Source organism: Lupinus angustifolius, chromosome LG19 (genome assembly GCF_001865875.1).
Source record: "Lupinus angustifolius cultivar Tanjil chromosome LG19, LupAngTanjil_v1.0, whole genome shotgun sequence".
Lineage (NCBI taxonomy): Eukaryota > Viridiplantae > Streptophyta > Magnoliopsida > Fabales > Fabaceae > Lupinus > Lupinus angustifolius.
In genome coordinates, this window is record NC_032027.1 from 3,387,948 (window position 1) to 3,412,008 (window position 24,061).

At 33.3% G+C, this 24,061-nt stretch overlaps 3 protein-coding genes and 1 long non-coding RNA gene across 7 annotated transcripts; all 4 read left to right on the plus strand.

The window, feature by feature from the left end:
• On the plus strand, nucleotides 5,862-8,902 carry LOC109334626 (NPL4-like protein 1). Its single transcript, XM_019570502.1, has 2 exons — nucleotides 5,862-7,043; nucleotides 8,341-8,902. The coding sequence occupies exons 1-2, from the start codon at nucleotides 6,051-6,053 to the stop codon at nucleotides 8,593-8,595; spliced, it is 1,248 nt and encodes a 415-aa protein (XP_019426047.1). The 5' UTR covers nucleotides 5,862-6,050; the 3' UTR covers nucleotides 8,596-8,902.
• Nucleotides 11,589-21,222, plus strand: LOC109334408 (sister-chromatid cohesion protein 3). Of its 4 annotated transcripts, none has more exons than XM_019570168.1 (22): nucleotides 11,589-11,735; nucleotides 11,843-12,017; nucleotides 13,098-13,210; nucleotides 13,423-13,512; nucleotides 13,688-13,851; nucleotides 13,927-14,163; nucleotides 14,287-14,431; nucleotides 14,734-14,912; nucleotides 15,013-15,158; nucleotides 15,234-15,376; nucleotides 16,414-16,587; nucleotides 16,973-17,134; nucleotides 17,211-17,411; nucleotides 17,500-17,637; nucleotides 17,735-17,938; nucleotides 18,030-18,174; nucleotides 18,454-18,557; nucleotides 18,684-18,821; nucleotides 19,406-19,671; nucleotides 19,753-19,874; nucleotides 20,072-20,365; nucleotides 21,018-21,222. In XM_019570168.1, the coding sequence occupies exons 1-22, from the start codon at nucleotides 11,685-11,687 to the stop codon at nucleotides 21,029-21,031; spliced, it is 3,405 nt and encodes a 1,134-aa protein (XP_019425713.1). In that variant the 5' UTR covers nucleotides 11,589-11,684; the 3' UTR covers nucleotides 21,032-21,222. The 4 variants fall into 4 exon arrangements, with proteins under 4 accessions (XP_019425713.1, XP_019425712.1, XP_019425715.1 ...); XM_019570167.1 differs by having other exon boundaries at nucleotides 18,030-18,168; nucleotides 18,445-18,557; XM_019570170.1 differs by having other exon boundaries at nucleotides 15,249-15,376; nucleotides 18,030-18,168; nucleotides 18,445-18,557.
• On the plus strand, nucleotides 20,395-20,749 carry LOC109334409. The gene is made up of 2 exons (XR_002106096.1): nucleotides 20,395-20,532; nucleotides 20,685-20,749. It is a non-coding gene; the product is annotated as an uncharacterized LOC109334409 (long non-coding RNA).
• LOC109334788 (60S ribosomal protein L21-2-like) lies at nucleotides 22,625-24,061 on the plus strand. The gene is made up of 2 exons (XM_019570734.1): nucleotides 22,625-22,932; nucleotides 23,636-24,061. The coding sequence occupies exons 1-2, from the start codon at nucleotides 22,696-22,698 to the stop codon at nucleotides 23,891-23,893; spliced, it is 495 nt and encodes a 164-aa protein (XP_019426279.1). The 5' UTR covers nucleotides 22,625-22,695; the 3' UTR covers nucleotides 23,894-24,061.

Sequence of the window (24,061 nt, forward strand, 5' to 3'; positions counted from 1 at the left end):
ATATATCTTCCAAATAATAGAAAAATATATCTTCCAAATAATAGAAATGAATCTTTAATTTATGAGTTATTTTCATACAATGATTATTAGCTAAAACATAATCAAATAAATAACATTTAATTATACTATATTTGAATGCTAAAAATATATTCAAATATTTATACATAATGGACATAATCTAAAATTAAAATAAGCATTCAATAAATATGCTAAAAAATCTTTATGACTTTATATGGTACTTATAAATGTAATCACAAAAAATATGATGCAAAAAAAAATCTTTATATTTATAATTTTATATAGAGAATATAGAGGTGATATATTATCCAATACAATTTGAATTTTATTTATTGAGTTATTTTAGAATCAAATACTTTCTATAATTATACTTTCCACAAATCAATGCTTATACAAATGCATATATAAATGTTAATATTATATATACACCCTCAATAACCAATGTTAATATTGCAACTACATGAATGCAAAAAATTTAATGATTCGATACATGATTTATTGACGTTATAAAATATATATACATTATTTGCGCATTATGCATAAACAAAGAAGCGACCCGTGCAAGTGCACGGGTACACTGCTAGTTCCCATATTTGTGCCCTGATGGGAGCATGAAATGTAAAAGATGTTTGGTAGATAACAAAAACATGAGCTGGTTTAGTTGTTTGGACAGCTTTATCACTCGGATAGAATATAGATAGATGCAAGACAAACATTAACAAACTTGTCCTAACAACACTAATTGGGCTTGTTCAATAGCAAAGACCAAATAGTTCAGTGAAGCCCATAAATCTCATTAGATTTTAATGTACCTATCAAAGGGCCTAATACCAATTGTGGACCCTATAGCATTATCATGAAAATTTATCTTCCTTTATCTTATGTAGTGTTTTCTTGCCCAATAATATTATACACACAATTATTATTTTACACACATTAGATTGTAAAAGGTTTCTTTAATGAATTTGTCTCTAAGATGAGTAAATACATACATTCTTGATTTTGATTTAGTAAAATCAATAGAAATTATACTTACTAAATGTTATAAATTTAATGAGTAAGATTATTAACAATATAGTACATTATTTCTTCAGTCTTCTCTATCTAACCATATTTTAATTTAATTTTAAAATTTTGTAATTGGTTAAAGATGAATGTAGATAGGCAAAATTGGAGTTTCCATAGCCCTCATTCATCTTTACTATATCACTTTGGAGAGAGAAATTTCTTATCTTCTTATTTACATCATTTTTAATTTTCTTAGAGTGTAATATTTATGCACTTAAGTGTAAAGAAGATTTATAACAGTCAATATATTATTTATCATTCATTTTTATTACTTTTTTGAATAGTCGATATAATTAAATATGAATGATGGATAATACAATTACAATATATAAAATTCATACATTATTAGTACATACATTTTTTTCCATGGTATTCTTATTCTTGGATTCACTTTATTTTCTGTTCATCTTAACCTATATCTCTCTATTCTAAAAAAAATGAAATAGGTGAATAAAATGTGTCACCCAACTATAATTTTTCTTTCTTATCTACCTACCAATGAAATGTAAGGGTAGGGAGTGAAGGGAAGGTACTATTGGCTTGTGGGAAAAGAGAAAGAGGGAACAAGAAAACATAGAGACAGATTTTTGTTGCTTCACATTTTCCTTTGTACTTGGTGTTGTGGTTCCTATCAACATTAAAATGATGATAAGGGTACCTCATATTTATGGACTTTCCAACTATTTAAAGCGACACTAGAATAATGGGATTATTGCCACTTTCCAATTTTATTAATATTTTATTATTAATAACTAAAAATAAGGCCACTATTCTATTCATAACTCCAACATTTCTCTGGATAAGTTTGATGATATGCTGTTCAAAACTTCAAATTTATCCATTGTGAATGCAATTTTTAAATATGTTTGGGATTTTTATTAGACATTAAGATAATTTGTCTAGATATGTCAAATGTTTGATTTTTAATTTTGGAGAAATAATTATATATTCAGAAAGAGTCATTTCCTTACTCATAAGAGATGAAATATCCTTGATTGTTAAAAAAAGACAATTTGTCCATCTCAATTTGTCCATTTGGGTGCACATCTGTTGTCTCACAGTTTGTATCACTCCATGTATCAAGAGTTTATGATTGGTCAGAAAATACTTAATAATTAAATTTTAACTTAAATATATATTTTTTGACCAATTATAAGTCTATGGCACATAAAATGACATAAACTGTGGGATATGAGATATGTATCTTATGATAGTCTTCTAGAATGTAGCATATAGATAGAGATACACTAATGCAAGTTGGTTTTATGATTTTATTCATTTGTTTTCGTATATAAAAGTTCTAATTAGAAACATAATTCATTAGATTTGATATGAATAGGCCATGCATTGTGCCATGCCACCAAATTAAATCATATATGCTCTAAGCTAGGTCTAAGTCAAATAATTTGGTTAATAATTTTATTTCTAGTAACTTGTATACTGCAGAATTTTTAAGTTGGGACAAATGATTGATATATAATTTAAATAATACTTGATGATATTATCATCTGGTTGGATTGAAATTGTTGAGATTATTGACTTAGGTTTCTAATTTGATATTGTAATAAATATGTAAAAATATTGTAATAATAAATATGTAACAATATGTACATATTAGGGGGAAAAACAACAACAATAATTAAATTAGAGCGGAGCATAACCCAAGAGTATGTGAGATGTTTCATTTCCTTCCTTATATCAATAATGACAAGGAAATGAAGCATATACCATTCTGAAAATGTTGCAAAAACGTAAAATGAATATTATTATGAATTTTCATTGAGTTAAAATAATATAAAAGTGTTTTTGTATACAATGTCTTGTAAAACAAACAAAACAATTAAGTTAACTAATTCTCTAACAAGCTAATAAACATATATTAAATGTGTAAAATGTGTTATGATAGCTTTGTTTCCGATATATCTTTATAATTTATAATATTATCATACTTTTGATGCAATATCTACAAAGAGCTACATGTGTGCATCTTAGATAATGTGAAGTAAGACAAATATGAATGACCAAACACAATTTATGATGTGATGTTTTTTTTGTTAAAGTTTTCTCACATTTAGCCTCTTATTCAGTTATTTGTCAAGTCTATGGGGAGTAACCCAATTTTCCTTTAGCTTTAAGCACTTATTAGTATTTAGAAATTAATCTCTCAACATTCCTTGACAACTATACAAATGTACAAAGAAAAAAAAAATCTCCATCCGTATGGTATCATGAGGATTCATAATTTTCATAAAACACATCTATATATTAGAAATGAGTTAGGATTGTGCCAACAACACGAGTGTCAATGAGCAAGACTTAGCTTGCTTATGACTATGTGTCATTAGCGTGATTCTGACTCATATGTAATATAGGATACCCTATATATAAAGAATTTATAGGAAAACACATCTATTATCTATTCCAATTTAATCTAATTTCGCATTAACTTGCTTAGGCCTGCTTGTAATCAAGTTAGTATTTTCGCCATAGCTTCACAATCTTGTTTTCTCAACAACCCATTAACAAAATTTAATAAAAGTGGAGCCTATATGGAGCATAAAAAATGTAACATCATGAGGCCCATTTATCCAAGTCCAATAAACAGTATTGGGCTACTGTAGAAAGTCTATATTAGGTCCAGAAACACCTGCATTGGCCCAATTTTAGAACAAAAAATCACTTTTTTCTTCAAAATATTTTGTGAGTATAATGTGGAAATGATCTAAGTGAAAGTCTCTTAGTCACTTGTACCTTATACTTACGAAATTGAAAATCGATCATCTAGTGATTACCAATATGAAAGAGAATACAGTGAAATTCAACCAATAAACTCAGGATTTATTAATATGGGTTTATATAGAGAGTTTTTAAAAGTGATAACATCAACCCTTTCGACCAACAAAAAACAACTAATAAGATTTATTAAAGCTAAAAATTGAACTCTAAGTAAATTAGAAAGGGAGAATAGTAGTAAGAGAAAATTTGAGAGAGTAAATGTGAAATAATATTTAGTTCATAAAAAGCATGGGCTAAAAGGTCAATTTGGAGAGGATAATATATGACTAACTAAAATAGCTAATTGGAACTTATTTAGCATCAACGTGTCAATTGTATTTTAGAAGACAATTGATAGAATGGGAAGGCTTCAATCTCATTAAAATTCACATGATAACCAATTCAAAATTTGTGAGATTTTGAAATTAGACTTTGGACTTTAATAACTGAAAATATATAGATGTGGCAAAATTATCCTCAACCCACAATCTATTCAAATTCATCCAAATTAAATTCATTCAAATCTATCCGTTAGAACTAAAGGATTTAAATGAATAATATTGATAATAGATGAATTCAAATCCATCCGTTATATGAGATGAATATCCATGGATTTTCTTTGCATTTCCAATTTCATTTCATATTTAAGAAAATTAAATTCAAGCAAATTCATCTATAATTTTCACTCTTACTTTTGATAGATGTATGATAAAAATGTATGCACCGACCAATGTATGAGTTTTATACACTGTCACTACATCATCCACCGTTTATATTTAATTATCAATAATTATTCAAAAAAAGAATTCAAACGAATAGGGAATGATATAATGATTATATATAAATCTTTATATTAACAGTCCATATGTATTACATTATAAAAGTATTTGTTAAATAATTTACACGTAGAACCTTAAATAATATTTGCTCATAGAATTTTGAAAAAAATATTTTCTATAAAAGTTCAAAAAATCACTTTTAAAAAAAATGATTTTATAAGTGTTTTGTTAAAATGTGATTTTAAAACATGTTAGTTGAAACAATAGTTTTTAAAATAATGATTTTCTTCGATAGATTTTTGTAGTTAAAAAAAAAAATCAAATGGATTGGATATCATCCATTCAAATCCATCAAAATGGAGTCATGGATAAATTGGATGGATTGGAATCTATTGGATAACTTAAAATATAGTTTAAATGAATTTATATGGATTAATAAATGACTTTCCATCCATCAACATCCAAATCTACATTCATCTAAATTCATTCATTTATCACCCGAGAGGGGATTATTTAAAATTAAATGATACCAGATCTAGTGTTATTTTACAGCATAATTAAACTTTATATAAAACCCAATTATTATACAAAGAAAAACCAATGCATTGCAAGGCTATTGGTTAGTATAAAATAATAAAACGTTAAATGGAAAATTTTCTATATTGCTCATTTGAATAAAATTTAGATTTTTCAATAATTGATTAAGGTTCCACTTGCTATGTTAAATCTTTTGTAAATAAGATGAAAGGTTACATTGAAAAAGAAAGAAAACTGAAAGTGAATTTTGTAGTTGTATTCTATTTTGACTCTTTTTTTATTGATAAGAAAACTGAAATATCCCATCCAATTAAAATTAACTAACATTGTTTTTTATAAATAAAATTGGTTTATTTTGAAATTAGGATTAGAATAATTCTAATGAAACATAATCATCTATAATTACCTGTCTCATATCTTTATTAATGTAAATCGGAATCACAATCTAAGTAATCGGATCAACATCTATCAACTTAAATTTAATTTTTTTATATTTTTGATTATGTATCTAAGAAAAAATATAAACATTAATAATATATGAGTTTTATATATTATCAGTTTATCATTCATTTAATTATAATTAAATTTTCAAAAAATTAATGTAAATAACTGTGTATAAATATTTTATAATGTATATAAATGATGTCATCCTTGTCTAATGAAATTAAACAAAATCAGAAATTGGTGAACTCATCGGATCCAAATCTCACAGATTACGCTATATTGCTTTTCTTTTCTTTCCCCCATAGTTTTATCACTTCCTTTTTCCACTATAACAAACCATTCCAATTCCAATTCCAATTCCTTTGATCCCTTATACACAAACAACAACCTTCGATTTCTCCAACCAAAACAACCTCAAACTCTTGAACCATGATGCTCAGAATCCGAAGCCGTGACGGTCTCGAACGAATCACAATCGACAACCCAAACATCACTGTTTCTCAACTCAAAACCATTATCCAAACCCAACTTTCCATTCCAATCCATAACCAAACCCTTTCCACCAACCAAAACCTCCTCTTATCCAAAACCCACAACGATCTTAACCGTTTCACCGACATGTCAAACCCCAACACCCCAATTACCGCTTTGAACCTCACCCACGGCTCAATTATCTTCCTTTCCTACGAGGGCGAAAGGAACGTCGTTGGCCCCACCACGGCTTTCACTCCTGCCGGCTCTTTCGGCCGGAAGATGACTATGGATGACCTTATTGCTAAACAAATGCGGGTCTCCAGACAGGAGTCCCCGCATTGTCAGTCTGTCTCTTTTGACCGCGACTGCGCCAATGCGTTTCAGCTTTATGTTAATGAAACGCTCGCATTCGCGGTCAAAAGAGGCGGGTTTATGTATGGGACTGTTAAGGATGATGGGGAGGTTGAGGTGGATTTTATATATGAGCCACCTCAACAGGGTTTCGAGGAGAATTTAGTAATTTTTAGGGATCCGGAGGAGGAGAAGGCGGTGGAGGCGATTGCTTTAGGGTTAGGGATGAGGAAGGTAGGGTTTATATTTACTCAGACTGTTAGTCAGGATAAGAAGGATTATACGTTGTCGAATCGGGAGGTTATTCAGGCGGCTGAGTTTCATGCTGAGAGTGGGTTGAAGGAGTGGGTTACTGCTGTGGTGAAATTGGAGGTGAATGAGGAGATGGATGGTGCTGCTGATGTGCATTTTGAGGCTTTTCAGATGAGTGATGTGTGTGTGAAGTTGTTTAAGGAAGGGTGGTTTGAGACCGAGATTAAGGAGGAGGATGATCCTAAGTTGTCTAAGATGAAGAAGGATGTTGTTGTTGGTGTTAAGGATACTAAAGAGGTCGATAACGATTTCTTCTTGGTTGTTGTCAAAATCCTTGATCATCAGGTATATTTATGTTCCTATGTCATATTGTTTTCTATGCAGTTTCTTTGATACCGATGTAGTTGTGATTCTCTATCTAATTACCATGTTCTGCCCCGAGTTACACAATATTGCGAAAATCAAGATCCCTAGTAGGATGGGGACAGGGAGAGACACATAGAATATGGGATCATAGTAAGATCCTATATATATATATATGTATGATGTCATAACTCAACAAAGTGTAGGCTTAGCCACAACTAACATCAAATTGAAGACTTACATCAAGTCATAATATGAAATGTGTAGCCCGATGCAGAGACTCCTACTTAATGGGGTCTAGTACGTACATGTTTAGTATGTACTCGAGAATTTAACTGTTTAGAGAGATTTAAAGAACCTATTGATCCTAGCTTGACTTGATTTTCTGTGGGCGATCCCTGTATTTAAGCCAAAACTTTGATCCTTAGGGACTGGTTTAATTCCCAAAAAACGCCCCTTTTCTGTTCCTGCTGAAGAATGTTATTGCATCCTTTAAATCTCTAATCTCTTTGGAATTTGAAAATTCATTAAATGTTTTCAAGTATATCATTCTTCCAGCAAGCTAGTTAACTTCCCGAGCAGGATTTACATATGAGTTTCATATTCAGATTAAGGAGTTTGAGAGTTAAAAATTAGGTTGTTGTTAAATAGCAACTTAACAAGTGAATTTGATTGTCACAAAAACTTGTGGATTTGGTACTTTTCCTGGGGGGAAGTATTTACCTATATGCTTGGAATATTATCATTCGTGAATGCTGAATTTAGAAACTTTTCATGATTGTTTGTCGTATGAAATGGGTGCTATAGTTTTATCATGCTGTTCAGCTCTGCTGCTTATTTTCTCACTCAAGGTTTAATGTGTTAGTTTTGTCCTATGATACTTGTTTTGCTTTGCTATGTTCTTTTCTATTTAAAAAAAACACTTCTATAATTTTTTATTGTTAGTTGTGTTGTTGCGAAGTATTATTTTGTTATTTTGGCGTAGTTTAGCAGGATACTGAAAGTATCATTAATATCTTTTGAACTTTTCTTTACCCTCTAAGATAAGTTGGTTACTGAGTGACTCTAATTTAGAATGGAATTGAATCTGATTGCTAGTAGACCAGAGTTAGCTGAATTTATTGACCGTATGATTGCTGAGATGTCGAACATTTTTGTAGTGCTAATCAGATATTATCTAAAGCTCCTTCTGCTTATTGTGTCATGCAAGCCTGAGCTAAGGTTTTCTGTAAAATATATTTGGCATGCCACTAATGAAAGCGTTGTTACCCAATTGCAGGGCCCTCTGTCATCTACATTTCCCGTTGAGAACCGAATTACTCAAGTCACTATGAAGGCACTGAAGAATCATCTTGATCGGACGAAAAGTCTTCCATTTGTGAAGCGAATTTCTGATTTTCATCTTCTTCTTGTATTAGCAAGGGTTTTTGACGTTGCTGCTGATGTTCCTGCACTGACCGAATGCGTGCAGACACAATCTGCTATACCTGAAGGTTATCAAATTCTTATTGAGTCCATGGCTGGTGCTGCTTGATGCTGTGTGTAAATCCATTGGTCTCATTCAGAGAAAAGTGACAAAAGAATAATGCAGTAATGTGGTGCATACGTTGCCCCATAGCACCCATAGAATGGTTGTTTGCTGGCCACTTGTACATTATTTCTTAATATAGCATGGCTGCAGTAATTAACCTTGGATATGTCTTTTTACTGAAAATGAGCTGATGCTATTTTCATGTTTTTATGTTTACTTTAATCGGGGATAGCCCTTGCTTACGATATTCTCTATTTAAGTAAGACAATGCTCTAAATTATGGTATGAAATTGATGTTTCAAATGCGTGTCTGCAAATTACTGGAGATTGTTTTTGCAAGCATTCTGATATATACACAGGGATGTAGCTGAGTGACCCCATACTTGGCCACACAAGGTTGGGTACTTTTAATGCTACTTTGACGGTTTTTGAAGCATGCACTATGGTGTTGGAGTCATATTTAGATACTAAGTTCAGTTAACCATATATGCTTAAAACTATGGTGTTGATTCTGGTGCAAGCATGTAATGTGTGTGAGAAGTAAATTTTCTCTACCATCAAGAGTGCCATGGTGTCCTACCCTCTCTACCCTAAAAATCTTGATTCTTAGAAACTCTGCAAAGCTACATCCTTTTTTCTGCTACTTCTGCCATTCTCCAAAAACTTAGCTATTGTGCCACTGGCATAGCCATCGCGAAAAGCGCTCTATCATTGCCTTTTTAATTATCGTCGTGATATACCTCACCATCTAATGGATGTGTTCATTGCTGGAAGTTGAGCTGACATAGTCACACACCTACCCTTGTAAATGTCATCTTCTCTGACCCATCGCGGCATCGTCCCGCTCCTTGCCGCTACGAATAGATCTGTGATTGTTTGTCAATGTGAATGGTGATTAACTAGGATGTTGAATTTGAGGTTGATGGCCAATGGTACTGGTTGTCTGAAGGATAACAATTGGGGATGTTCACAATATGGTTTTGGTCAGGTTTGAGTCATGGTTGTATTAAAGTATCGAATTTGATCTGATCCTAAAAATTGATTGTAGTTGCGACTTTATTGGATTCACATATTACTTTTTTATATTTAAAATACTGAACATCTACTTTTTAGTGAAATGATTTTTACATATCCATATTATAGGAAGATTAGATAAGAATCTTTTTTATGCCATATGGAGCAAATAATTTTAGAAAGGTTCCCAGAAAACAAGCAATAACTAGCCATAGCATGAGCATGCTCAAAATTTATAAACCCATAACCTTAACTTGTCAACACATTTTGTTGCCCCCTGTATGAATATGGATAATGAACCTTTCTCTACCATGTTAAACAAGAGTTTAAAATCTATGCAATGACAGTGTAAATTTTTTACACAGTTAGCACATCATCCACTGTTGATTTGTGTTACTTTTGTTTAAGAGTCAATGGTAATTAACAAATCAACGGTGAATGATTTACTGACAATGTAAAAAACCCTTACAATGTCAGTGTATACATATTAAATCCATTAAACAAATATTGTTAAAATTATTAAGTTAGAGTAACTACCTTAGAACTTTCTTGGTTAGAAGCTTTACTCTTGGGTAGCCCTTGCTTCATGTACAACTTCAAAGTCAAACCTTGATTATTAATGTTTTAATATGGTGTATAGTGTATTCATCTAATGAGATAAGCTTGGGACTACAAATTAATTAAATACTTTATAAGATGTTCTTACTTCAAATGACATTCAACCAATCTATTAGTGAAATGGGTAGTAAATATTTATAAATACCTAAAATTTTATAGAATACTGAAAACATATTGTAGAATTTTAATAAAAAAATATTATTTTTCGTTGTATTATATTTTACATCTCTAAAATGTTTCACATGTATAATAGCTGTAAAATGTATCTAACACTATTTCACTAGTCATAAAAACTCCTCAATAAAATTGATGATGGAGAGGGGGTTAATTAAGTGGAAAAGTAAGTTTCCTTCACATCTTAAATATTAATTATAGGAAAATTTAATGATTTATATTTATTTACCCACTAATTTAAGGAGCTACATGTTTTATATCAAAGTTTGTACCACTCATGTACCAGTTTTTTCTGTGGTTAGGAAAGTAAAACCAAAAATAAATATATACTAACTTTATATTAGGTGACCAATAAGAATCAATGAGTATAGAGAGTAATACACATTTTGGGTCAAAATATGTGCTTCCCTAATTCAAACCATTGAATTTTCTTAAAATTGATGACCAAAATTTGAAGTAAACTTTTTAAACACTCTCAGAGTAAGTCTCTTCATTTTCCTATTATTACTGTTGATATTCCAAGTGTGAATGAAGAAGTCACATTGAGCAAAAATGAATGAGTTAAGGATCACATAAGTAATGGACTCATAGACCTAATTCCTTAAGGTTTTGGGTCAAGATGTGGTGTCAAACCCACTTATATGCTTATTTCACTTAGCCCATGGAAGAATGTTGTAACCCATGGATGAATGTTGTAACCTATGGAGGAATGTTGTAACCCATGGAAGAAGATCTCCCAACAACTAGTATCAGAGCCGATGTTTCAACGGCTCAACGGAGTATTGAAGCGACAAGTGGTCGGTAGATCCACATGTGGATCCTTGTGTCGAAAGTCTTCCTGACGAGAGATAAACGCGGCGTGTGCCAACGGTGGTGCAAGTGGATAGAGAGCTGAGCTCTCTAGTGAGCTCTCTAGTGTATCCAATACTCGAATGAGAGTTAAAGAACATATAAATGGATGGATTCATAGACCTAATACCTTAATGTTTTGGGTCAAGATGTGGTGTCATGGAAGAATGTTGTAACTCATGGATAAAGATCTCCTTATAATTACTACTATTAGTTTTGCAACACATATAAAAAAATCTTTAAAAAGTCACAATCTACAATTCTATAAATTGGAAAAAGAGAAGGAAAAAAAAATCCCTTAATTAATAATTGGGCGGGAGATTTATTAATACTACTTAGGAGTCCTAAAAGGCTAAAAGTGCAAAACCAAAAAAATCATTTCCCAACTTCTGAATTCGCTTATTATTCCGTTGAAGTTGCAGAACCTTTCTTCACTCATGGAAGAAGAATCACTTCCTCCACCGTCTCAATTATCAACTCGCCGTCCCGTGAGTTTTCACACTCACATCAATCATTTCCTTTTCTTTAATTCATTTATCGTTTTTCTTATTCGATTTAATTTCATTTTTGTGTTTCCAAAATCATAATTATGCAGAAGAGAGGAAGACCTCCTAAACCTAAGCAAAACGACGTCGTTGTCGAACACCGTGAGAGTTCGCCTGAAGAATTCGATGAAGCACCGCGACCGAAATCAAAACGAGGTCGTTTTAAGGAAGGAACTTCAACTACTGCTGATGCTGCTCAAAACGCCTCTGATCTAACCTTGATTGGTAAAATACTCATCAATTTACACTTTCATTGTTGCTCAATTACGGTTTGGGACATGTAATTGAAAATTAATTTAATGTGAAACTCTTTGCTTAGTTGATTTTGCATTAAGCATGTTTATTTATCATGCTAGTTTGTACAGATTACAGAGATTCGTGAATATTAGCATTTGTAGTTGTGAATCGTTTTCATTTTTCTTTCAAAAACGTTAAACCAAGTGTCTTTCTACTGTATTCTGTGTATGTCTGGATGGAGGGTTTTGGGGGAAAGAAAATGGGGTTGATCTTACCTAGTTTATTTGGGTTGGCTGTGATTCTTCACTGGGTTTATGCTCCTTTCTCGTATAGTCGCTCTAACGAGGAAGTACCCACGAAAGACACTCTAACTCTCAAGTCAGAGAGAGTAGCAAGAGAGAGGGTTGGTTGTGAAAGATGATTTACATAGGTCATGGAGTGGGATATTTATAACAGGTAGAGAGAGTAGAGTTCTACTTGTTGGATTAAGAGTCTAAGAGATTAGTATGGTGTGTCTGTCAGCTATCTGTTTGGTAGGGCGAGAACCTCAGCCGTAGTGGCGCAACTGTTATGAGGGCCTTATTGGAATCCTGGCTGGAGTCTTCTATAGTCGTACTTGGCCGAGGTGAATGTAGTTGGGCATATGGGTCGGTTAATTGGTCCAGGACATGAGTATTTTTTATTTCTTAATTAATAATATTATAAAAATGTTTATAAAAGGCTGAAACTAAATAAAAGGATGCCTGTAGAGAACAAATGAATTGAGTTTTACAAATGAAAGCTTAAGAGCTCAACATGGATCCACCTTTTCTTTGGCGAATTTGAGGGGGTCCTGTTGAGTTCTTAATGATCATAATCTTTTTTAGCATATAAATTACTTACCATTGATCACTTTTCCCAATCCTTAAAAATACTCCACATTGTTATTTTTGATACAACAGCCAAGCCTTTGATGACTTTTCTTTGATGCTTATTGTTATTTTTGATAGAGGATTATAATTTTTAATTAGGTTTGTAGATTTTGTTATTAATTGGTTGATGTTAATTTCCTTGTTTGATTTTCTTTAGAGGTGATCAAAGGCAATGGTAAACTTATTCCTCATGCTGTCAAACTTTGGGTTGAACGCTATGAGAAGGAACCAAAACCTGCAATGGGTGAACTATTGACAATGTTGTTTCAGGTTATACGAAACTCTCACGCAGTTATGAATTTATAGGAGTTTAGAGATGGGCATTTTTATTTTCATGTAAAAATCAAGGGCCCAAATTAGTTTGTGTAAAAAAATTGAAGCATTATTATTTCTTTGATGCTCAAGATTTTTCAGGGGTAAAACGTCCTTGTTGATTTAGGAACTCCAATTGATAGTGTCAAAATGAATTTTAATTGGTGCAGGCATGTGGAGCCAAGGATTACAAATGTGATCTCGTGGACGAGGCTGATGTCGATGATGTTGTAGTTGCTGTGGTCAACTGTGCTAAAAATGTATGCAAATTGTTTCTGTTTGATTTGTTTCCTATTTGTCATTTCTCCCCAAAAAAAATGCTAATTTCATAGGAGCAATAATAGTAATGCTAAGGCTTCATCCTCCTCTTTTTTGATGTAATTATCAAATAATGTCTGATGTGGACATTTATCCTCTCTCTCTCTGACATTATAGGGTGAAGTTGACGACTATCATAATTCCAAGAAGAAGGAGTTTAAAAACTTCAAAGAGAATCTAGAATCACTATGGGATAATTTGGTTTGTGAATGTCAGCATGGCCCATTGTTTGATCAAGTTTTATTTGACAAGTGCATGGACTATATCATTGCACTGTCATGGTTAGTATAGCTACTTAAAGCTTTTGATTTTGGCAAAATGTATATACAATGACTTGTGGTTCTGTACTTATGTAGCACCCCTCCAAGAGTTTACCGTCAAGTTGCTTCATTAATGGGACTTCGGCTTGTCACATCATACATAACTATTGCTAATATGCTTGGTGCACAAAGAGAGACTACACGTAGACAATTGGATGCTGAAAAAAAGAAAAGAAAAGAGGGACCTCGGGTGGAGTCACTAAATAAAAGGTTTTCAGATACTCATGAGAAAATAACATTGTTGGAGGAGATGATGCGCAAAATATTTACTGGGTAGGTGTTTGCTAAACCAGACAACTATTTTTTCTTAAAAGGGAAAGAAAGCAATGTCTTATCATGAGAGTTGTAATTGTTCTAGCTGCCGTACTAACATGTCCATATAATTTATTTTTGAAGGTTATTTGTGCACCGTTACAGAGACATTGACCCAAATATTAGAATGTCATGCATTGAGTCGCTGGGTGTATGGATCCTGTCATACCCATCACTTTTTCTGCAAGATTTGTACTTGAAATATCTTGGATGGACACTGAATGACAAAGTAATGATTGTTTTCATTTTTTTATCATGCAAATTTAATTGTTCATGAGGGTGAGCCTCAATGGCTCAACGCAATGGTAACGTTGTTGCTTAGTGACCAAGAGGTTGCAGGTTCATATCCTGGAAACAATCTATCCACTTGTGGGGGTAAATTTGCGTACATCTACCCTCCCCACAACCGGCTAGGCAGGAGCCTTGTGCACAAGGCTGCCCTTATTTATTCAAATTTAACTGTTCATGTACTGTACCACTTACGTTTTTCTGCTCTTTCATTTTACCTTTTTCCCACCCTCCAATCTGCAGAATGCTGGTGTTAGAAAGACTTCTATAAGTGCACTGCAAAATCTCTATGAGGCAGATGATAATGTACCAACCCTTGGTTTATTTTCTGAAAGATTTTCTGGGCGGATGATTGAGCTTGCTGATGACATTGACGTTTCTGTGGCTGTTTGTGCCATAGGGCTTGTTAAACAACTACTAAGGTCTAAATTTCAAACCTTTTTCAATGATATGTTACCTGTTCACTGGTGAGTTTTATTCAGCAAATTGAAAATTGAGAATTGGTATCTTGGCTTGCCGCAGACATCAACTTATCCCTGAAGATGACTTGGCTCCTCTGTATGATTTGTTGATCGATGATCCTCCTGAAATCAGGCATGCCATTGGAGCATTAGTGTACGATCACTTGATTGCTCAAAAATTTAATAGCTCCCAATCAGTACCAAGAGGTCTTAAGTCTATTCATGATCTTTTCACAGTAAAATAAATACCATGATTTTGACCAAGACTGACATGTGAAGAAGACAATTTCTCTGCAGGTGAAACAGACAATTCTTCTGAAGTCCATCTCAAGAGGATGTTGCGAATTCTGGAGGAATTCCCGCAAGATCCAATTTTGAGTATTTATGTGATTGATGATGTCTGGGACTACATGACAGCTATAAAGGTATGTTTATATAACCCATGTGATTAACAGAGTTGTGACTTCCCCTTTTGACCAACACATCCTCTGGTTGACTGTTTGCTCATGTATCTCTGGATTCATTTAGTATTCCATTCCAATCCCAGGATGTGCTTGGAAGGAGGAAAATATGGGGCATGGTTAATTATCAGTTAGCTAGAACTTGACTCAGCATGAAACCTCACATATTTGAGTTCAAAGCAATTGTTATAAATTTGCTTAGCAAGCAGCTATGAACTATCCCTTTTTTAATAATTCCATTCCAGTTTTTATATTGAAATAGTTGGATTCAAAATCCATGACACCTTTTGCCTTATCTTAGGGTGAAGTGGTGCCATAATACCCATATTTACCTTCTTCTTTTTTAACAAAAATATATACTTTTAGTCTTCTTTTTTCAATCTTGATTTTTGTCCCACAATCCCATGATTTAAAAAAAAGTTATTCAACCATTTTTAATGTTATTGCAAATATCTATGTTGTGAAACTTCAAAACTAACAGTTTGATGGAGAGTGGAGACTGGAGACACAGCAACACTCTTCGGTTGTGAAGCATATGCTAGGAAGTTACTTGTCCATAGCCTAGCCCGTCTGACAAATCTGAACATAGTTAAACATTATGTGGGGTTGGTCATGATTTTTGGTGATGGGTACACTTTTAGCAATTGGGGTGTCCTTTTTCAGGAACCCATGTTACCTCAGCAATATACCTAACAATATTCTATCTATGTTTCATAAAACAATGGCTTTTGTACTAAAATGATTGTGAGATATATATTCTTTGATGACCCCAAAGAAGCAGGTTGATTAGAAATCTGGGATACTGTATTTGCTCTCACTTTTCCGAGTTTCTACACAATATATTTGCTTGCAAAACTTGAATCTGCGTGTTTAGTATGGTTGCCTCCAGGATATTATACCAAATAACTGCACCCAAATTATTCAGATTTATGTATTGTACTGAAAACTTAATACTCACTTATTTAGTGGTTTCTTGATGGCATTAAATATTTCGCTTTCAGGATTGGAAATGCATTGTATCCATGCTTCTTGATGAAAACCCATTGATTGAGCTCTCTGACAGTGATGCATCAAACTTGGTGCGGCTCCTGTGTGCATCTGTGAAAAAGGCTGTTGGAGAGAGGATCGTTCCTGCTACTGACAACAGAAAGCAATATCACAACAAAGCCCAAAAAGTTTGTCACCTTGGTTTTTAACTTATTTTATCCATTCCGTGTGAGCTTTTTTCATAGTAAAATGAGTTTTATTTTTAATTATTATATAGTATAGAACTACGGATAAATGTTCTGAAAACTCCTTGTAGGAGTTTCTGGGTTCTGTGTCGTATTTTCATAGTATCAGTCTCTGGTTACTTCAGGCATTCATGGTTAAATTATTTTGGGCAGCAGAAAAATTATGCTCGCTGGGTACTTGACTAGCAACAATTCTAGTGGTACTATTTGTTGTCATGTTTGTGTCTAGGCTGGTGATTAATTCTTGTTCGTTGTGATAGAAAGTGTGTTTTATAGTTCCTTATGAGTTATGACAGACTTTAATCTCTTTTTCTCCAATAAATGACAGGAAGCATTTGAAAGTAATAAACAGGATATAACTGTTGCCTTGATGAAGAGTTACCCATTACTCTTGCGGAAGTTCATTTCAGATAAAGCAAAAGTGTCATCACTGGTTGAGATTGTTTTGTATATGAACCTTGAGCTTTATTCCTTGAAGAGACAGGAGCAGGTTAGTGAATTGGCCTTGCATTTTATTTCAGACTTCTTTTTTGTTACTGAAATTTTAATTAATGTTTGCTTTTCAGAATTTCAAAAATATCCTCCAGCTCATGAAAGATGCATTTTTCAAGCATGGTGACAAAGACCCCCTGAGAGCTTGTGTGAAGGCAATTAATTTTTGTTGCATAGAAAGTCAAGGGGAGTTGCAAGATCTTGCTCGCAATAAATTAAAGGAACTCGAGGATGAACTCATTGTGAAGCTGAAATCTGCAATTAAAGAAGTAGTGGTATGTCCCACGTAACTCAAATATGTTGTTTTACGTTACATGTGGATCTCCTAGGAGAAAGGTAACATACAATTAAATGATACTGCAGGATGGTGGTGATGAATATTCTCTTCTTGTAAACTCTAAGAGGTTGTATGAACTTCAATTGTCAAGATCTGTGCCTATTAATAACATATATGAAGACATTGTCATGCTGCTACGAGGTTTTAGGAATATGGAGGATGAGGTGTGTAAATGGTTGCTCACTGCTGGCATTATGTTTTCCTTGATATACTTATTTTTGTTGATTCTTAATTTTTAATTTTCTGCCTATTGCCATTCAGGTTGTTGGCTTCCTGCTTCTGAACATGTATTTGCACCTAGCTTGGGGTCTGCAATCTATTATAAATGTAGAAATTATTTCTGAAGCATCCTTAACTTCTCTTCTGTACAAGCGTGATACCTTGTTACAAGAACTTGAATACTTCTGCAACTTAGCTACCGACAGCAAGGAAGATGGTAGACAAGGAAGTGAATTAGCTTGCAGGGTAAAGATGTTTTCCCTTTTCTTTCTAGTATATATATATATATTATGTCTAGAGTCCAGATTGGGTCTGATAAAATGTGTTATTGCCAAAGGTATGCGTCATACTTGCAGAAACATGGTTCTTATTTAGAAAGACAAATTTCTCGAAGACAAAGTTGGGAAGATTAGGATATGAGCCAAATGAAGACATGCTTCGGAAATTCTGGGAACTTAGTGAACAACAGCTTAATAATTCAGGTAACCCCAGATAGATATGTTGAAGGTGTAGTGCGAAGATTTATCTTATGTTTCTTAATTAAATTTAGGCAACTTACTATGAAACGTAAAAATTGTTAATGTCTACTCTCTGGGTTGGTCATGGCATTGTAAGTTTACATTGATTAGTAGCTTTGGAGTTAATACTGCTAAATCTCCTTATTGATGTATCCTTGAACCTTCACATATCTGTAACCTTTTGTGTTCTCATCTTGAGTCATGATAAACGTGTGTTTCTATTGTCCATCAATTTTTCTGAAGAGGGAGAAGATGAAGATGTTAATAGAGAGTATTCTGAGGAGACAAATAAAGATACTGTTATGATTGCTGCCGCAAAGCTGGTCGTTAGTGATGTTGTTCCAAAGGTAATTTGTTGTCTGTTTCTGGAAATTTAGGACAATTGCATTCTTTTGGCAAAAAATATTTTTCTTCCTAATGCAGGAGTATCTTGATTTTGTTTTGATGCCATAGTTTTGCTGTTCTTATTGCAGGAATATCTTGCTTCTGAGATTATTTCTCATTTTGTAATGCACGGGACAAGTGTGGCTGAGATTGTAAAGCATCTGATCACAGTTCTGAAGAAAAACGATGATGATTTAGCTGCTATTTTTCTGGAAGCACTTAAAAAGGTAACTGCTGCTTTTAATGGATGCCGGCTTATATGTGTATGGTAAATGAAGTTGGATTTTCTTGTTTTTATGGGTGTACCAGACTACCAGTACCTTTTTAGAAGCAAATGATGGTCAATATTTAGCCACGTGTTCCATTTAATTAAAATGTTACAAAATTTTTGCTATTTTATGTATAATAAAAAAAACTGTGTTTTATGTTTCTAGTGGGAGAGATGGCTAAATATTGGCCTCTAATTACTACGGGGTATCAATACCCTACAAAAAGTGCAGTTTCCATAGATAGATCTTGTATCAATAAACTACTTTCTCATTCAACATCGATTTCTCATTATTTATGTTTCATGAGAACCTGCCAAACCCTATATTTTTACAGTTCAAATTTAAGCTCTAAGCTGGCATGGTTCAACATAAGATTCACTTTTCTGCTTGAATAATAATTGCTACTGGACTACTTTGCAAATTTTATGGATAAACAATTTCAATTTGAGAGTTGGTGGCAGATGTAGATCTCTGTGTTTTATGTTTCACTCTCTTGTCCTCACTTTTATGCTGTGTTCCTAACTGATTTATTTTGCTACCAGGCATATCATCGGCATGCTGTGGATATATCTGGCAGTGAGAATGATTCCTCAGATAGCAACTCTTTATCGGGGTGTAAAGATCTGGCTGCTCGGCTTTCTGGAATATTTATTGGCGCTGCCCGGATCAAACACAAGTCTGCCATTTTAAATATTGTCAGGGATGGTATTGAATATGCTTTTGTAGATGCTCCAAGACAGTTGTCTTTTCTGGAAGCAGCAGTGCTCCATTTTGTTCCAAAACTCCCTGCATCAGATGTGTTGGAAGTGTAAGTTTATCTTTGTTAGTGTCATTTAGAACGATTTACTCTGCAGCTGTACAGAGTTTAATGCAGCTTCTTTATGAATAGTATGGACAATGTTCAAAAGCGAACAGAAAATGTCAATACAGAGGAAGATCCCAGTGGCTGGCGTCCCTATCACACATTTATTAGCTTACGTGAAAAATATGCAAAGAATGAGGGCAATCAAGGTAGTCTATTCATTTTACTATACGACCAGATACTATAGATTCTTTACTGAAACAAGCTATATAAAATAGTCATGACTCATGAATCAAATTATTTTTCAAATATCTTCTTTCCCTTTCTTAGTGTGCTACACCATATGACCTTAACATGTTTAGAATGGATACTTAATGTAAGGACCGACAAACTTAATCATTTTCAGATGAGAAAGAAGGGGTTTCTGTAAGGCGCAGGGGTCGTCCTCGTAAGCAGCAAAACATAGAAGGAAAGAAGCTTTTTGATGAGCAGAGTTCAAGTGAAGACGAGGAATCCATTAGTGAATACGAAAAGGATGCACAAGATGAAGAGGGGAGGCAAGAGGAGGATGATGAAGACGTTCCTTTGATAAACTCAATAAAATTATCATCCAAGTTAAGGTCGCTGGGAAATAAAGCTCAAACCAAGGCAGGGACTTCTGTGAAAGCTGTAGATGACATATCTGCTTCTAGAACATCAGGTATCTTGTGTTAGCAAATCAAGATTTATAATGCCAAATGGTAAATGAATTGAAAACAAATTTGCATGCCTGACTTTGGAAATGAATTTTGCCTTACCAACCAAGATAAATTATGATATTATTGACTATCATTGAAGTGCATGTCTTGATAATTTAGGCTGGTTTAGGTACAAAACAGTAATTTAGGGCCCGTTTGTGAGTTGGATTTTGGTGAGAAAGAAGGTAAAAGGAAGGTTTGGGAGCCATGAAATACACTTGTTATATAGCTCTGAAGCCTTTCCTTCCCCTCCCAGAATCCAACTCGCAAATGGATCCTCAGTGGTGTACATGCTTACCTAATTCTCTGCTTTTACTTGCCTCCCACAGGTGTGTGGGAGGGGATTTTTAAAAAAATAACTTCTGGGAAAGATAACCATGTTTTTTTTCCAACTTTCTGATAAAGAATTCAACTTCATTATGATTTTGCGGACTTCTTAAATCTATCCTTTGGAGCAAAATAGACAAACATAACTGGTTGTATTTGTGGGTGTGGTGAACGTTTGGATCCCAAAAACATAAAACTGTTGTCATTTATATATTTTCCCTACTCCAAAAAAACTATGCTAATTGTATATCTTTTCCTAACCATGTCGATATCTTTTTTATTGTGCAGGGGCTTCCAACTAGTGTTGCCAAGTTTTGTACGTTTTGGGCATTGTTTTGGCACATATATAATGCCCAGTGTTCTTAGTTTCAGATCCTAGTAATATTAATTAGTACATTTGTTAAGATTAGCATTTCTAATTCCACTTGCTTATTGTATATGGTATTTGAGCTTGTTATGTTATGCTCAAAGATTGCTAGCCCTATGCTGGAAACAGTTACTAAACTGCTGTATCTTTATCGTCATATCGAACTGAAAAATTGGAATTATCTTCTCGTCTTACTTAAATTTAGAGACATTTCAGGTTTGGTCACAAGTCTTACAGAAATTTTGTATCTAAAAAATGTATGTATTGCAAGAACTAATTTTTGAAATTCTAACCAAGGAAGGGATTAAAAATTCAAAACAAGTGTTTATTTTGAGAGTTATTTATTAAACAAATGTCCTCTTCATTATGATGATTTAGCAATGTCTAACCTTTTGTTCAAATAAGGGGGTGCACACCATAGTAGATCAAGTTATAAAACAGGTTAGCCTCTGTAAACACCCTGTGTTATCAAAACGCGGGATGGAAGCTTGAAATTGTGAAAATATATATATACATACAATATACATATATACGTCAATTTTCTAAAATGAGTTTAAAATTTATGTAGTGACAGTGTAAAGTTTTTTACATTGTTGGTATATCATTTACCATTAATTTGTATTTTTTTAAAGTCAATACTAACTAACATGAATGGTGAAAATTTATTGACAGTATAAAAAACATTTATACTGTTGGTATATACGTATTAAATCCTTCTAAAATAATGTGATTAGAGTATATTAGATCATATTATTTGATGGACTAATTGATGACTACCCAACTTTTAGTTGAAAACTTGAAATTATTGAATAATAATTTAGAGTTTCAAAGCTTGTAATTATTATTATACAAGACAGCTTGAAAATGAAGAATGCTTTTTTGAATAACCACATGCATACTTTCATCTTATGGTTGATGAACTAATTTTGTTTAAGATATATAATTGTCTCTTCCAACAAATATTGATTTCATTAATTGAAGTTTAGCCTCCTAACTTATTTGAGGATCTAAAGACTTTACACTACACTCGTTGGTAAAATAATTTAAAAATACTAATTAATTTTTCCTCCCATCCAAAATGTTTTATTTCTGTAGGGGAGCTAAAATATAAGAAAAAACTTTAGCCATTTAATTTTCTCTCTTATCAAAATATTGAAGGCAACAGGCAGGAGTTATGTAGATAATAATAAAAACTTGTAACTCCTTTAGTGACCTCAAACACAAGTGGTTCATGTAATACATAGTTGATTTCCCTTAAATAAATTTTCAGGTTCAAGTCTTGTAGATGAAAAAATACATGCTAGCTCAGATAAGATTACCTTCAGTGCGATGATACATGTGATAAACAAAAAAAAACAAAATATTAATGTGCTAAATTTGTATCCTTTTTTAAATAAGTGTTAAGCCAGAAACTAATCCATGAGGATAAGTGCAGTAAAGCCCATTAAACCAAAACCATATAGAAAAGCCCATAGCCCAAAAATACCCCATCAGCAAAAAAACCCTAAACATCAACTATAAAACGCAGCATAAACAGCTTCCTCGATAGTTAGAGAGATTCTGAAACCCTAGAGAGACAGCGAGAGAGAGAGAGGAAAAATGCCTGCAGGTCATGGTTTGAGATCACGCACCAGAGACTCGTTCTCTCGCGCTTTCAGGAAGAAGGGTACAATCCCTCTCACCACTTACCTCAGGACCTATCACATCGGTGAACACGTTGATATCAGGGTTAATGGCGCCGTTCACAAAGGTATGCCTCACAAGTTCTACCATGGCCGTACCGGTCGTGTCTGGAATGTCACCAAGCGCGCCATTGGTGTCGAAGTTAACAAACAGGTATCGTAATCACTTCTTCTCCATTCACTTTTTACTTTTTATGTTCTATTTGTTGTAATTATTATTATTGTTGTTGTTTGGTTCTGAAGTGTTTGATGTTTATTCACATGGATTGGATTGTAATTATTCTGTGATGTGTTATTAAAATTGTTGAGATTTTATTCGAGGTTGTTGTTGTGATGTGATGTTGCTTTGATATACATGTCTAATTTTCTTATTATGTGTTTCATGTTTTTGAGTTGTACTCTTTACGAACTATATTACATGGTCAATTTGTTTTTGAAGATTAATTTGTACTATTTAGTGTCTTAAATGAAAAATCTGGATTTTATACATGGTATGAAGTGAATGACAAATTAGTATTGAATCCCCTAAAAGGTTTACTTTGTTGATGATTAGCTTTTGATTTTCAATTTCTGATTTTGCTGTGCATTTTTTCTTTGGATGAGTAAGTATGCAGACACTCTTGTCCATAACAAATATTAGCTCATTATGTATATCTAATGTTATGTTTTGTATTTTTGAGGTGAGAATTCATTTTTTAAATACATTTCATGTTTTTTTCTCAATAAGCAATTTTGTTCTTGATTTCCTTATTTTTCTGTACTTATGTTTCCTACTTTTGTTGGTTCAATTTGTAATTTGTTGCTTGTTTTTTGTTTAATGAAAATGTGAATTATTAAACAAAATGTTTGTGACTCAGGTTGGAAACAGAATTATCAGGAAGAGAATCCATGTTCGCATCGAGCATGTGATGCCATCAAGGTGCAATGAGGAGTTCCGTCTCAGGAAGGTTCAGAATGACAAATTGAAGGCCGAGGCCAAGGCTAAGGGTGTTGTGATCAGCACCAAGAGGCAGCCTGAAGGACCTAAACCAGGGTTCAAGGTTGAAGGCGCTACCTTGGAGACTGTCACTCCCATTCCATATGACGTTGTCAACGATCTTAAAGGCGGTTATTAGATTTATATTTCAGTGTCATTTCTTTTTTGTTTGCTGCTGGATTGCTTATTTTTGTTTCAATTGGAGTCCTTTTTTCATTGAAAGTGACATCTAGTTTATGACCAATTATCAGACTCAAGTTTTGTCTTTAATTCTGAATGGAAGGATTTGTTCCAATATTCTAGTTAA

Excerpts from the sequence above, each read along its gene's own strand:
- LOC109334626 (XM_019570502.1), top strand. The coding sequence starts at position 6,051 with ATGATGCTCAGAATCCGAAGCCGTGACGGTCTCGAACGAATCACAATC. Across the intron at positions 7,044-8,340 it reads TCAAAATCCTTGATCATCAG|GGCCCTCTGTCATCTACATT; the intron begins GTATATTTATGT and ends ACCCAATTGCAG.
- LOC109334408 (XM_019570167.1), top strand. The coding sequence starts at position 11,685 with ATGGAAGAAGAATCACTTCCTCCACCGTCTCAATTATCAACTCGCCGT. Across the intron at positions 16,588-16,972 it reads ATCACAACAAAGCCCAAAAA|GAAGCATTTGAAAGTAATAA; the intron begins GTTTGTCACCTT and ends AATAAATGACAG. Across the intron at positions 17,638-17,734 it reads TTAGGAATATGGAGGATGAG|GTTGTTGGCTTCCTGCTTCT; the intron begins GTGTGTAAATGG and ends ATTGCCATTCAG.
- LOC109334788 (XM_019570734.1), top strand. The coding sequence starts at position 22,696 with ATGCCTGCAGGTCATGGTTTGAGATCACGCACCAGAGACTCGTTCTCT. Across the intron at positions 22,933-23,635 it reads GTGTCGAAGTTAACAAACAG|GTTGGAAACAGAATTATCAG; the intron begins GTATCGTAATCA and ends TTTGTGACTCAG.